This window comes from Neovison vison, chromosome 13 (genome assembly GCF_020171115.1).
Source record: "Neovison vison isolate M4711 chromosome 13, ASM_NN_V1, whole genome shotgun sequence".
NCBI lineage: Eukaryota > Metazoa > Chordata > Mammalia > Carnivora > Mustelidae > Neogale > Neogale vison.
This window is the reverse complement of record NC_058103.1, coordinates 10262754-10277958: the sequence shown is the minus strand read 5'-3', so window position 1 is coordinate 10277958 and position 15205 is coordinate 10262754. Positions and strand designations below refer to the sequence as shown.

Genomic DNA, 15205 nt, shown 5'->3' with positions numbered 1-15205 from the left:
TCCCACTGGAGTCCAGGAAATAAGAAAGGAGTCGGGAATGGTGAGGAGGAAGGACAGCTTACATTGTACACCTGTGATGGTTTGGGAGACCAGGACATCCACAAAGGACTGGGTCTCAAGCTGCAAAATGACAGAGGAAGGGTCCCAAGGGAGTGAGACTCTTGACTGTGGGACAGCTCAGGCCACTGTTCAGATGCTGGGAAAGCAGCTACCCCTCAGGGACCTCGACGCTGCCTCTGCAGCATCCCCACATGGAGCAGTGAAATCCACTAGCATTTCTGGGGGCAGAGATAAATGGTCTACCCCCTGCTTCTCCACTTCCACCTTGGACTTCCAGGTCAGGGAGCTTTTCTTCTATTTAAACAGGTACTTGCTGAGATCATTGCTGTTTTCAGGTGCGCACCCCTACCCAAGCTTTGAGCAGAGTCTCTGCTGTCCATTCAATCATTCCTTCACTCATTCATTCCCTGACTTTTATGAGGCATCTTCTATAGGCCAGTCCTATTCAGATAGAGAGATGCAAATTTGACTGTAACATGATCTGTGGCCCTCTTGGACCTCACAGACAATGAATGAGAAACTCCTGGCATTCCGGGATATACCTTGCAAAGTTTTCACACTCATTATGCTCATGCAGAGGCCTGGGGATAAGGAGCCAGATGCTGGGCGAGAGTGAGCTCTGAGCTAGTGGCCGATCCCGGCCTGCCGCCAGTGCTGCCAGCCATCGGTCCCTATTTTCCAGGCTCTCAGGCAGTGACTCCTTTAAGGATCTCAAGGTCATTTTTATACTTGCATTTTGTGGGATGCTTCCTGTGGGAGAAAAGGGCTCCTAGCACACAGGGAACCCACAGGCTTTGTGCAATTCAAGAAACTCCCAAACTTGTAAAATTTGAGAGTATGTGCATGTTTTAGAGAGAGAGTCCAGGGCTTTCTTGAGATGTCAGGACCACAATGCAAAAAAAGTTAAAAACACAGATTTAGCTATATTTACACATTTAGGGATAAATGAACAGTGTACAAACTGTTAAAGTAAGACAACAATAACTCCCACTTACATGACACCCTTGTTGCCGACACTTTACTCTAAGCACTTTGCAGACACGAATTTGTTGACTTCTCATGACAAGCCTGAGATTTGGAACAATTTTTGCCCTCGGCTTACAGAGGAGAAGCGGAGGAAGCTAACGCAGCTGGTGGCGGGGCCAGGACTGAGGGCCTGCAGTCCCTACGCTTCGCCTCTGCAAGAATCCAGGAGGAAAGAAGGAAACAAACGCCACTGAGCACGAGGGGGAACCCAGCACATTTGGGGATGCCCGGTCCCCTCACATCTGCCTTTCCAATTAGTGATTGCTCCTGATTTGAAGGGAGAGGGAAGTGAGTTTCAGAGAGTGGAGTACTTGCCCCGGGTTCACCAGCTCAGCAGAGCCGTGTCTGTCTGACTTCGGAGCCCAGCTCCGTCCAGAGCATTGCAGGGGCAGAGTCCAGGAGCCAAAGGGCAGTCACCATGAGCTCACACTGGGTTCAGGGCACCTGTCCTTCCAGCTGTCCCAAGCACAAACTGTCCCCCCGGAATCTGCTTCATCAAGCTGAAACTCACTGCAGAAGCCAGGCTAAGGAAGGAAAACCCAAGTTGCAGATTCCGGAAAGGGAATAATTGACTTTCACGCTCAAGAACCCATCACCATCTTGCCTTCATTCGTTTACTCAGTGACTATTGTTGGAGCCCCTACTGTGTGCCACATGTATTCTAGCAAGTGGGTTTCTGCTGAGAACAAAACCAGAGCTGTTATTCAAGAAGAACGGCAGATTTCTCCAAGCAGAGAAAGAACACGGGCTTTGCTCTAACCCTGGAATCTGAGCTGGCAATTTCTCTGGGCTTTTGTTTTCTTATCTGTAAAACGGGATAAAGACAGTCCTCCTGGGGTGTGTGTGCATGTGTGTGGTGACAGAGGAGGACGCAAATGGGCAATGGGTTTTCACTCTTACCTGGCATGGCACGTTCCTCTCTTGCACTGGTATTGACGCATATCTGTCGTGTGAACTTGGACGTGGCCCCTGAACGTCTTGGAGCCCAACTACAGGCTAGGATGGAGACCTCAGGCCAGCTGCCTCCAAGCCTGTGCTTGTACTTCCCCTGCCACTGCTCTGCCCAGCTCTGGGCTCCCAGCCCATCTTGGTGCTCAGTGGTACACATTCCAATGAAGTCAAAGCCCCAAGCTCCTGCAGACACATTCAGAAAAGCCAACTAACAGAATCCTGAATGCCAAGGGCATCTCATTCAGGACATCAAGGGCCACATCTCTTCCATCCCCATCAGGCTTAAGAAACAGCTATATGTCACCCCATATTCAACTGCCCCCGAATGGTCCAAGGGTGCCAGGCTCACCAATCACTGTACATAAAGCAGCTTCAAGATCCATAATTAAAAAGGAAGTGTGCAGTTGGGTTCCTGGCCCATGGAGGGTTTTGCTCCTACCCCATGCCACCCCTGCTCCTGGGTTGCATTGTCCTCGAAGGCCAAAATGTGGCATCTCAGAGGGTTCTGTCACTGACTCATGTACCTTTAAAGCTGGAAGGTGTCTGGGCAATCACATAGTCCAGGATTGCAAACTGAAGGCCCAGGGCAGGATCCAGCCCCTCCTAATGGGTCCTGATGGTTGCAGAGAGCTAACCCTCTCTAGTTCCTCATGCCCACCATTCCTCATTATGTCACCCTGGAAGCAGCCTTGCCAGGTTTGTGAAGGCACTGGGGTTCACTGCCCCTAGTCTGGTCCAACTCTTCATTTTATAAGAGGTGGTGGTGGATGGGATAGGAGGCCCAACAAACCCAGAGAAGGGAATAGGTGTGCCTGAGTTCACATGGCCAATGACGGGCAACATGCAGACTACATCTACTAATGAGCCCCCTGGGCCTCAGGGAGAAGGATGTGCCAGGTAAACCTCAGTGCATGACATAAACAGCAAGGGGCGAACTCTGTTGGAGTCCCCCTGGAGGGAAGGGGGGGTCATCCCTGAGAGGGTTGAGCCAGCTTTCAGGGGAGTTTCTCTGTGTTGAGACTCCATGCTGCACCCGTAGGTCTGTTCATTAATAATTACCTAATAGGGGAGGTGGCAGGCAGTGCTGGTGGAGCTGACAGGTTCTGCCAACCTTCCTGGGCTTCATAAAGCCAGGCCACGTTCCTCGGATTCCTGTAGCACTCAGACAGCTGCCTCGGGGGCCATACCAGGACTGACCGTGAGTAACGCTCTGAGGGCCACAGTTGAGACTTGAAAGGGAGGGTGATAATCATCCCAGTTTGCCCAGGACTGGGGCTTCTGGAGCATAAGAACTCCAGTGCTAAGACCAGGAATGACCCAGAGGTGACACCTCCTGGCTGGAAAGACCCTTACACGTGACTGCACAACCTTCTCATCGCACCAGTGGGGGAACTGGAACCCAGGCCCAGAAACAGCCTCATGCAAGGCCACACCTGACTTAGGACCCAGGTCTTCTGGCTCCTGATCCAGGTGCTTTCGGAGGGTGCCTGGCAGAGTGGAATTCTGGGTAGCTTGCTGCAAAGCCAGAGAAATACACGTGTTAAGGTTAGGGCGGGAGAAGGTATTATAGCTTGGTAGGAAGTCATGCTTTGGGGACGGGTGTGAAGTTGGTGCGTGAAGTGGTCACTCCAACTCTTGGGTGGGAAACAGAAGAGAAAGACCAGGTAGGAAGCAACAGTGGTCTAAGTCAGGGCTCAGCAAACAGTGGCTTGTGGGTCAAATCTTGCCCACTGCCTGTTTTTGTCTTGCCCCTGAGCTAAGAATGCAAGATATAACATAAATATAAGATATAAACATAAATACAAAATTTGTTTTTTTTCTTTTTAAAGATTTTATTTATTTATTTGTCAGAGAGAGAGGGAGAGAGAGCGAGCACAGGCAGACAGAGAGGCAGGCAGAGGCAGAGGGAGAAGCAGGCTCCTCGCCGAGCAAGGAGCCCGATGCGGGACTCGATCCCAGGACGCTGAGATCATGACCTGAGCCGAAGGCAGCTGCTTAACCAACTGAGCCACCCAGGCGTCCCAAAATTTGTAAATGGTAGGAAAAAATTAAAAGGAGGACAATATTTTGTGACCCATGAAAATCATATGAAATTCACACTTTATTGTCCATAAATAAAGTTTCACCAGAACCCAGCCACACACAAGCATGCCTTGTGGGTGACCTCTTCTCAGCCAACACAGCCAAGCTGGACAACTGTAACATGACTGTATGGCCCGCAGAGCCAAAGACGTTTAGTCTCTGGCCCTTTGCAGGAAAAGCTTTCTGACCCCTGGTCTGGGTGAATGACACTGGAGGTCTGAGTGAGGGTCATAGCAGTGGAGAGGCTCAGGGGTCATGGGAAGACCCTGCCAGACATACAGAAAGATTGAACGAGGTGGGGAGGTGGAGAGCCAGACACAGGTTAGGGATGACAACTGGGTTTGGGGCTGAAAACCAGGGAAGCAGGGCAGATTTGGTGTGGAAAATTGAGCACCCTATTTTGGGCAGGTGAAATTTACTAGGAGAAGAGACCAGTCCTTTTTCTGGGACTTTGGGCAGATCAGTTTTTGAACATCAGAGATCTTATCTGCATGGAGCGATGGTAGGAATGCCCATTCTACTGACCTTTACCAAGATAAGAGGGTCAAACAAAATGGCATTAAAATGATGTTGTAAACTGTAAAGCACACAACGGGTGTTGGTGGAGTAGAAGTTAAAATAACCTTTGGTGTTTTGCTGCAGTGGGTCCCTGGGCTGAAGGAATAAGTATGAATGGTAACAAGAGCTCCAGGCTGAGTCTGGAGACTTTGTGCTGTAGCTCAGACACTTACTAGTTAGGTAATCTGATGAAGTCATTTTTGGAGTCTCTGGGATGAGAAAAGAGGCAAGTGCCTTGCAGAGCTGAGGAGGATGGGAAATGCAGGGGGTGGTCATGAGGAGCAGGCTTTGTTCATCTAAAACACTGCTGCAGAATATGATCTTTGCCACACTCTGGGAAAGTGCCAGGTGTTTGCTAGCCTTCTGCAGGGTCATCTGCACAAGTTCATGGTGTCACTTATCACCCTGCTCTTGCCCGACTTCTCAGTAGGGTTGAGTATTCTGTAGGGGAATTGCCTGGGTACTCTCTTTCCTCCTATAGTTGGGAAAGCTCAGAAGATGCATCTTGCCGATCTCCTGCCCTTCCTTCTGGCCGGACTGTTGGTCCTTTGTCATGGTCAAGTGAACCCTGAGCGCTATCGCCAGGATCATACGGGCATCCCCCATCAGGAGGCTTCAAGCACAGGTGAGGGCTCCCCCAGCCTCAAGATTGCCCCAGGCAATACAGCCTTTGCTCTCCATTTCTACCACCTGATGGCTTCCCAAAGTCCTGGGAGCAACATCTTCTTCTCCCCACTGAGCATCTCTGCCTCCTATGCCATGCTGTCCCTGGGGGCCCGCTCCCACAGCCAGACCCAGATCCTTGAGGGTCTGGGCTTCAACCTTACGGAGCTGTCTGAGCAGGACATCCACCGGGGCTTCCAGCACCTCCTGCACACTCTTCACCTCCCGGGCAACGGGCTGGAGATGCACATGGGCAACGCCCTGTTCCTGAGCCAGGACCTGCCGATCCTTCCGGGATTTCTTAATGACAGCATGGCCTTCTATGAATCCAAACTCTTCCTCACTGACTTCCACAATTCTGTGGGTACGACCCAGCTCATCAATGACCACGTCAAAGAGGAAACTCAAGGAAAGATTGTGGATTTGGTCAGCCACCTGAGCACGGACATCACAATGGTGCTGGTGAATTACATTTACTTCAAAGGTAAGACTCGGTTTGTTGGTAGATCCTCTAGCTTCTCTCTTCTTCTGATTTGTGGATGGATTAAGTATTTAAAAAAGAGAAAGTGGATTAATGGGGTCAGATAGGGTCAAACAATCCTTAGCAGATTCACGTGAGAGCATCAGGTATTTAAGATTGTGTAGTATTGAGGTTCCTCAAGCCTTTAGATATATTTTCTTATTTTCTTTGTAACAGTAATGTATGAAATGCACAAGGTGAACTGCTGGGTTCATAGCGAAGCTCTGTCACTTACCGATGGTGTAAGCAGGGCGGGTTGTTTGCTTGAAGTAAGGATAATAAGAGTCCTTCCTTCAAAGTTTTGTTTTGAGGATCAAATTATGTGACATTTTTGTGTACTCCTTAGAAGAGGATCTAAAGGGATAGGCAAACTACCGCCCCCAACCACATCTGATGGGCCATTTGTTTTAGTCAATAAAGTTTTATTGGCACACAGCCATGCCCACTCATTTATGTATTGTCTCTGGTTGCTTTCACACAGCCACAGAGATAAACAGTTGCCATACAACCTAAAATATTTGCCTTCTGGCCCTTTGCAAAAGAGGTTTGTCAATCTCTGACAATTATATATTCTCAATAAATAATTAGAGTAATTGTAATTTATCTAATGATAACAGTGCTCATTTCAAAGACCCTTGAAAACACATAAAGGGGGAGCCTGGGTGGCACAGTCAGTTAAGAGTCTGCCTTCAGCTCAGGTCATGATCTCAGGGTCCTGGGATTGAGTCCTGCATTGGGCTCCCTTCTCGCTGGGGAGCCTGCTTCTCCTTCTTCTCCCCACTTGTGCTCTTTCTCACTATCTCTGTCCCTATCTCTGTCTCTCTCAAATAAATAAAATCTTTAAAAATAAAAAAATTTAAAAACAACATAAAGATATAAAAGAGAAATAGAAATTACCCATAATCCTACCACCCTGAGGCAACCAATGGTAACATTTTCACCTAATTCATTCTCGTCTTCTGTTCACACACATATATTAACCAGTTGAAATCACAGCATGGGGACAGATTTGTACAGTGTGTATCATCAGTGTTCCATCAGAGGATCAAAGACACCATGATTATTAAGAGAAAGGGGATTGTTATAGGAATTGGACCTCACTCAACTCTAGGCAAATGAAGACCTAGAGGAAACAACGTTGGATGGACAGAGTAAAGTCCTTGGTGCAGGTGAAAGTTTGGACCTTATTAAGGATCTATATGCCAGGCACATCCCACCACCACAGTGGGTCCATGTAGGGGGAACTTTGGAGAGGCCCATGATAGGCACCTGGTGGTGGCTTAGGGACACATTGCTCTGCAGGGCTAATGTTGGACAATGAACTTGGAGGACAGCATGGACAACCTGGAGGACAGAGAGCTCCACTAGGTCTGTCCATCATCCAATCTTCCTGGAAAGACCTTCAGCATGTGAGGGTTGTTTTCACATCTACCTCCCAATCTCACAACTGTAACCACCTTGAACCCAGAATCTATAGGGAACAGATTCTGGAAAACAGTCCCAGACTAACAATTCAGTCAAATCAGTCATTGCTTGCATTCTACACATGGAATTATTTATGTACCACTGAAAATTTTTTCAAAACCCTTTTTAATTCTGCAATGACCATAAACTTCTAAAAAGTTGCAAAAATAGTCCAGAGAGATCCTGTGTACCTTTCATCCAGGTTAGATAACATCTCACATAACTGTCATACAAAAACAAAACCAGGAAATTGACATTGGTGCAATCTACAGACTTTATTCAGATTTACCAGGTTTTACATGCATTTGTGGGTGCGTGTGTGTGTGTGTGCACGCACAGCTTTATGCTATTGAAAACTTTATTTAGATCTTACTTTAATGGCTTCACAATATTTTATAGAGCCATTTCAATGTAGAGTACACACCATCAATGTAATTTAAATGTATAGTATACACCATCAACCTACCCAAACCTCTGAATATAAAGAAGGGTTTGGGTGCTCTCTTCCTGAAAGAGACTTAGCTCCAGTTGGGTTAGTGTTGTTGGCCTGAGAGTGAGAGGTTCCCCAGAAATAGGAAGGAGATAGAGACATCTTACCCAGCACTTTGGGATGTAAATTTAGCCCCAGGCCTCACTCTCTTACTCTCACATGGTAAAGGGGAGAACAACTGTGGCTTACCTTCAAAACTGAAAAGTACCTAGAAGAAGACAAACAAAAGATGCATAGGATCTCTGTAGAGAAGATTATCTTGAGAGATATTAGACTTAAATTTTCAAAAGTACAGATATACTAGTTCATGAAAAGGAAGACTTAATATGTAAAGATGTCAGTTCTCTCATGAATTAATCTAAATATTTAATGCAATCCCAATCAAAAGCCTAACAGATTTTTTTTTTGGTGGCAGTTAATAAGCTGATTCTAATCTGTATATGGAGGTGCAAAAGGCCAAGAATAGCTAAGATGGGAAAATTTACCTAACAGAGGGTGAGACTTATCATAAATCTATATTAAGTTAGGCTGTGAAGTACAAATAGACTAATGGGACAGAATAGTGAGGCCAGAATAGAGTCCAGAAGTGGTCCCATGGATAGATACAGATAGATACAGAGACATATGGTATTTGTCAAAGCTGGCAATCCCCCCCCGCCACTGCCATGATGGAACACTGGTGCTGGGACAGCTAGGTACCCACAAGGGGAACAAAATGGGTTTGGACCCCTCCTTTCAATCAACAATAAGTATTTATTCTAGGTGGAGTATAGTCCTTTTTGCAAAAGGGAAGACTAAATCTCCTAGAATATCATGTAGAAGAGTATCTTCATGATCTTGAAGGGAAAGTTGTCTTAAACAAGACACAGAAGTCCTAACCACAAAGAAAAAGATTAATATGTTCACTGCATTTAAGTTAAGAATTTCAATCACCAAAACACACCATTACTAGAGTGAAAAGGCAAGTCAGAGAGAGAGACAAGGGATTTACAACTCACACAACTGATAGACAACTAGTGTTCAGAAAGGACTCCTGCAAACCCCTAAGAAACAACCCTACACAAATACAGGGGAGGAACATGAACTAGCACTGATGTAACAAAAAAAAAAAAAAAAAAAAAGAGAGAGAGAGAGAGAGGGACATTTTGTTGGTCAATAAACATACAAAAGATTGCTCAACCTTGTTTTTAACCAAGAAAGTACACTACAAAGTCATAATAAGCTACTACTACATAAACTTCAGGTTGGCAATGTAAATTAAATGGTGAAGACCTGAGGTGCCTGGGTGACTCAGTTGGTTAAGTGTCTGACTCTTGGTTTCAGCTCAGGTCACGATCTCAGGGTCATGGCGCCGAGTACTGTGTCTGGCTCCATGCTCAGTGCAGAGTCTGCTTGAGATTCTTTTCCCATCTTTCTCCCCCATCCCTCCCTGTTCTTGAGCTCTCTCTCGCTCTCTCTCTAAAACAAATAAGTAAATAAAATTTTTTTTTAAAAATGGTGAAGATATGAAACAACGTTGCTGATAGCCTTTTGTATCTCAATGAGCCCTGAGAGAATCCATTTCATAGGCAGGTCAGGTTTTGATGGACCTAAGGGGTACACCGTGATGAAATAGTAAGGGGGGGCATCTCCACAGCTGTGGGAGAGACACTCCCTTGGCTAGATGGTTGGCCTGCTGGTCCCCAGGTGCCCTGTGCCTTCTTTCCATCTTCCTTTCAGCTCTGTGGGAGAAACCATTTGTTCCCTCGATGACCACTACCCAAGACTTCCACGTCGATGAGAATACTGTCGTCAAGGTACCTATGATGCTGCAGGACACACAGCATCACTGGTATCTTCATGACCGATTCTTGCCCTGCTCGGTGCTGCGGATGGATTACCAAGGAAACATGGTGGCCTTTTTCATCCTTCCGGACCAAGGGAAAATGGCTCATGTGGAGGAGGTCTTGACTCCAGAGATGCTAACAAGGTGGAACAACTTGCTTCAGAAGAGGTGATCAATGTGACCTGTGGTGCTGAGTCTATAGCATTGCCCTTCAGATGGACCCTTCTAAGGAAGGCCAGTGCCCTACATGGGGGTGTTGTCAAATTATGAAAGAATTCTTATTTGCTTTAAGACTTTCCATGGGTTTCCCTCGCCGATGAACTCTCTTATTACATCGAAAATACAATTTTTGCCCCATTAGTGAAAAGAGAACCAGGCTAGGAGTTAAGATTCCTGGTTCTAGATGTAGCCCTTACAACACACAAGACTTGGGTGAGGTGACACTGGCTCTCCGAGGGTCTGCCCAACTGTGCAGTGAGTGGATGGACCTCCCGTCAAGGTTCCTAGCACAGAGGGACTTCAAAAGATTCCATCCACCCATCCAGGGAAGTAGTTTTCTATCACCCTGGGGCTATAAATGGGAAAAATTTACAGATAAAGTTCGCAGATTTATAGATGAGGGCCCATAGATAAGGGCCTCAGTCTAAGGCCACATGTGGATGGAGAATTCACACAGCTCATGTGACAGAGGAATTCTAGCCAAAGAAATCATCTGGTCCCATGTAAGTGAAAACCACAGGACCCCAACAGAGGTGAAGGGAAAGCTACCACACAGGAAGACTTTATCTCCCTAGGCACCTGGCCTGCCCACAGAAAGCCCCCTCTGCTGAAGATGATCCCCCAAGGGAGTTTCTGCAGAGAGCAGTCTCGAGAGTGAAGGGCCTGGCCTTAAGTCCTTGGGGACACTGGAGCAAAGTCAGATTCAGTGAGTGGGTGCAGTCAAGAGGAGCATAGTTCGCTGGGGTCCCTCACTTGTGTAACTCCATGCCTCCTTCAGGTATTTTTATAAGAAGCTTGAGCTACATTTCCCCAAGTTCTCCATTTCTGGCTCCTATCAGTTAGATCAGATTTTGCCGAAGATGGGCTTCATGGACCTGTTCTCAAAGGAGGTTGACCTCTCTGGCATCACTGAAGAGCAGAGACTGCAGGTGTCCAAGGTAAGTCATCGTGGCCCTCCATGCCTGGACACTTGGTAGGGAACTTCTGCCCCTTGGGGACTGCTGGGCTGTGGGTATCCTCTCTGTCCCACGTGAAATCTCAGATCCTGGGTTTCATTCAGCCATCTGCAGACGTGGACATCCTCGAACCAGCCCACTCCCATGCTGGCATGGTACTTGGCTCTGGGGATCCCACGTTCATCCCCCCGCTGTCCTCAGGGAGTTGTCACAGCAAAGTGGGCTTCACAGATCACAATGCATAGACAAACACATTGATAAAATAGAGGGAGGATACCGATGAGGTTGGCGGGGGTGTGTGTATCAGAGATCGCTTCGATAGGAGAAAGAGACCTATAACTTTAGTTAAGAAGAAAGAAGTGCACACCAGGGTAGAGCCTTGGGTTGCAGAGTTGAATTCCAGGTCTTCCTCTTATGGCATTGAAGGGTGAGTGAATGTCTGGGTCTGCAAAACAGCCGTAATATATCAACCTTCTAGGATGGCTATGAAGATTTAAAAAGAGCCCTAGGCACATAGTAAGTGTTCAGTTGATGATAGAAATAATTATTCTGAGGGGCACCTGGGTGGCTCAGTCAGTTAGGAGTCTGCCTTCTGCTCAGGTCATGATCCCAGGGTCCTGGGACTGAGCCCTGCATCAGGGTCCCTGCTCAGCGGGGAGTCTGCTTCTCCCTCTCCCTCTGCCTGCAGGTGCTCTCTCTCTGTCAAATAAATAAATAGAATCTTTTTTTTAAAAATGAAATAATTATTCCTATAAATAAGAAGTCATCCAGCTCACAGATCTCCCCAGTGTAGACGTTCTTGCTGTGGGATCCCCAGGAAGTGGCCTGCAGTGTTGATCTCCAGTGATCTCTGGTTCGTCCAGGCTTCCCTAAGTTCTGATTCATGTTCTCTTAGAGGTAACCCTTGTGATTTCCTTCCCAGAGTTTTCACAAAGCCATTCTGGAGGTGGATGAGGTTGGCACCCAGGCAGCAGCGGCCACTGGCAGCTTTGTGACCTTTCTGTCTGCCCGGCACAATCGCAGAGTCCTTCGGTTCAACCGGCCCTTCCTCGTGGTGATCTTTTCCACCAATACCCAGAGCATCGTCTTCCTGGGCAAGGTTGTCAACCCCACGAAACCATAGCCCTCCCAGGGCTGGCTCTTCGGTTACACGCAGGATGATGTGGCCCAGGGGGGACTCGGTGTGAGCAGCTCTGTGTTTGGAGCGGAGGACACAGAAGATCCTGAGATCCTGGACAGAAGCTGTTGGTGAGGGTGAGAGACACAGGTGGTACGAGATAAGTGTGGACTAGCACCCAGCTCTCAGGGAAGATCATCTCACCTCTCTGAGCACCGCCCTGGATAGTGGGAGAAACTCTGCTAGGTGGTTGAAGGGATTAAATACAATGATGGCTATGAGGAAACTGTTTTGGTGCCTTGCACATAGTAGATGCTCAATAAATGCATCCCTGTTCTCCATCCCTTTGGGGTTTGCTCTGCCCTGCCCTGGACATGGGGCTGAGACGTCCCAAGTTCCAGTGGTTTGGCAAGGTGTATATGGAAGGTGGGGGAGCAATGTCGGCAGTTGGCTGTCCCCAGCAGAGTGGACGCCTTATTTCTAGAGCGGGGGCTCTGAAGGCTTTCACTGGGAAAGCACCAAAGTAGTCGCCATAGCAACCTAGTGAGGAAGGCTCAGCAAGGCAGGCAGCTCCCCTCTCCCCTGGGGTGGCACAGGCACTGTCCCTTCCTTTGGCTTTGGAGATGGGGCCAGTCCCCCACGATCAACAGCCAAGGTCACAACAGATCAACACAAGGTCACAACGGCCAAGATGCACAACAGAAAGAAGGAAGAACATGAGATGGGAGCCTGGGGGCCCGCGCTTCCATCCTACTCTTCTGTTGATCAGCTCTGGGCCTCGGGCCAATTTCTTCCCTTCTTGGGTCTGCTTCCTCACCTGGCTGATATGGACTGACCCAGATGCCCCCACTCAGATGTCTGTACTATGTGGGGTGAATTCTCTGAGCCAGGGTTTACACAGAGTCTTAGAGAAGAAAGCTCTATTCTTCCCACAGGAGGAGTCAGGCCGGCTGCCCCTGGCTGTGTTTGTCCTGAATCTCGGGAATGTGTGGCAAACGCATTTCCCCAGCCGGGCCCTGGGGTGTTCTTGTCGGCCAGTGTGTCAGAGGCCAAGAGTCTTGCAGTCATGAACCCTGATTTCCCCTGGCACCTGGAGAGACAGGCTATGCATCATCTCTAGCATTGAGACGACTGATCCAGAGTCACAATGGTCCGGGCTTTATGGGAGGTGGTCCCCAGCCCACATTATGCTACAGATACAAGAATAAGATCCTGGGAAACCAGGAAACCAATATCTAGGGCAAGAGCTTATGGTGGGAACGCTGTTGTGGAAGGAAGTTAGAGAGGATGGGAAGGGGAGATATTGAGGTTCTCCCCCTTGACTTCTAAAGCACAACCCTGAACTGGACAGGACAGCCTGGAAACAACACTGGTAAAGGAAAGTCCCAGAGGAGGAAAGTGCTGAGCTCGTTGTACCAGCCCCGAGCTACACCAACAAGGTACTGGAAATGCTACAGGACCCTGTGCCCTCCCAGGCTCAGAGGAGTGCCGACCCTCCTTTCTATTCCCTGGTTTGGTTGGCTGAAAAGCAGCTACATTACTGAAAATATTGGTCTATTTTCCCTGCACTTGCTGGGAAGTTGAATTCTGGTTTTTGAGAGCCAGGCAGGAGCTGAAGTTTGGCCCAGGCTGACACTGCCCACTCTGTCCCTATGGAGGCAGAGGGGTGGGTGGATTCAAGCCCGTCGGGTGAAAGGGTCTGGTCCTGGTGTGGGCCAGGGGCATGGGAACATGAAGCCTGGGTGTGATGAAGGGGAGGAAAGCGGAGCCGTCACCTCAGTCCAGCCTCAAGAGGGATGCTTCCGTATTCTGAAGTCTGTCCCTCTCCAGCTCGGAAGCCCTCAGTGGCTCCCTATTGCCAACAAGATAAAGCTCGCGGTCCAATACCCACAGGCAATGCCCTCCCGACCGGGTCCCCACCTGCCTCTCCTACCTCAGCCCCTCCTCCTGCGCTCTCACGTCCGGTGACATCAGCCACGGAAACATGCTGTTTCCCCAGGCTGTCCGTATAGCCTCCAGGCCTTTGCTCCCTGCAAGCTCCCAGTCTCCAGAGAGCCCCCTTCCCCATCTCTGAGAATCTGCCAGGATTTCCTACAAATGCCTCACGCCCTCCCCAAGGCGGACTGCCATCTTACCATCCAGCGTGGTGGGTGGACAGTAGTCTCTGCTCCCCGGCCCTGATTAGACAGAACACCTGGAAGGCAGGGCTCTGTTCAACCTGCGTTCCCTTCACTCACCCCAGAACCGGGCCCCTGGGTGGATTGTATGGTCTGGTGTGTGGCTGAGGCTCAGCTGCTATTTGGTGAATGAATGAATGAATGTAAAATGTTGTGCCCTGAACAAGAGCTGAACGAGCCCTGAACAGCTGTTTGTTCTGCACCACCCCCTTGACTCATCCCTGGCATTGATTGGGTAAATATTTATGCCAACTTCTCAGATTTCTAAATGCCCTTTTGGAACATTAAACCCAGAAATCAATTTTAAAAAAAAGACTCTAGGCAGGGCAACTTATCCCCCCAGAGTGGTGCCCTGGCCTCCTTCTCTTCTCCTTTGCTGCTCCCCTATGGGGTCCCCTCCTTGGGTAGCACTTGTTACGCCCCTTGGGGAACCCGCTTCCCGGGGACCAGCGTTCAGTGCTCCGAGGGCCCACATGCATTTGTGATTTCAGTAGGTCTCTTCCAGGGGAAAAATGGAACCTCCCTGCACTTAGCAGCAGGAGGGTAGAGGGCAGAGATGGGAGCACTATGAGCATTAGGGCCCCCAGATGCCAGGGGATGCGTGTGCATGGCTCTCTTAAGTGGGTGTGGAGATGCCGCGTGGGCCCTCTCCGTTATTCTTTCTGCCATTCAGCACATAGTGACGAGGTGGGGGCTGGCCGGGAAAACAGGGGATCTCCCCAGTGGAGGGGGAGGCACTTGAAATCTGGGTGGAAACAAGGCAGGATGCAGCCCCAGCTTCCCCTCTAACCCTGTGCCATGGGGCAGGCACTTGACCTCTCCGGATCTCATTTCCCACTCCCCACCCCATAAGTAGGCACAGAGCCCCACCCCCAGCAGCCGTAGCAGCAGAGAGGGGAGGGTGGACATGGGGTCCCATGGAGCTATAGATCTAGGAGCCCCTGGCTTGGACTCAGTGTGGCAGGTGAGGGGCAGGAAGGAGCCCGTTTCATCCCTGGCTGCCTGGGAAGGGGAGGTGCCTCTTTCATAAGTGGCAGAGCAAAGGCCAGTGGCTGCCATGCTCCCTGCTCTGCACCTGTGGGGAGAGGGGCCTGGTG

At 49.1% G+C, this 15205-nt stretch overlaps 1 protein-coding gene across 1 annotated transcript; it reads left to right on the top strand.

Moving 5' to 3' along the window:
- Positions 1-3205: 3205 nt before the first annotated feature.
- On the top strand, positions 3206-11937 carry SERPINA4 (serpin family A member 4). The gene is made up of 5 exons (XM_044230978.1): positions 3206-3235; positions 5159-5824; positions 9534-9807; positions 10637-10796; positions 11737-11937. Exons 2-5 carry the CDS (start codon positions 5176-5178, stop codon positions 11935-11937), a joined length of 1284 nt encoding a protein of 427 aa, XP_044086913.1. The 5' UTR covers positions 3206-3235; positions 5159-5175.
- Positions 11938-15205: the final 3268 nt, after the last annotated feature.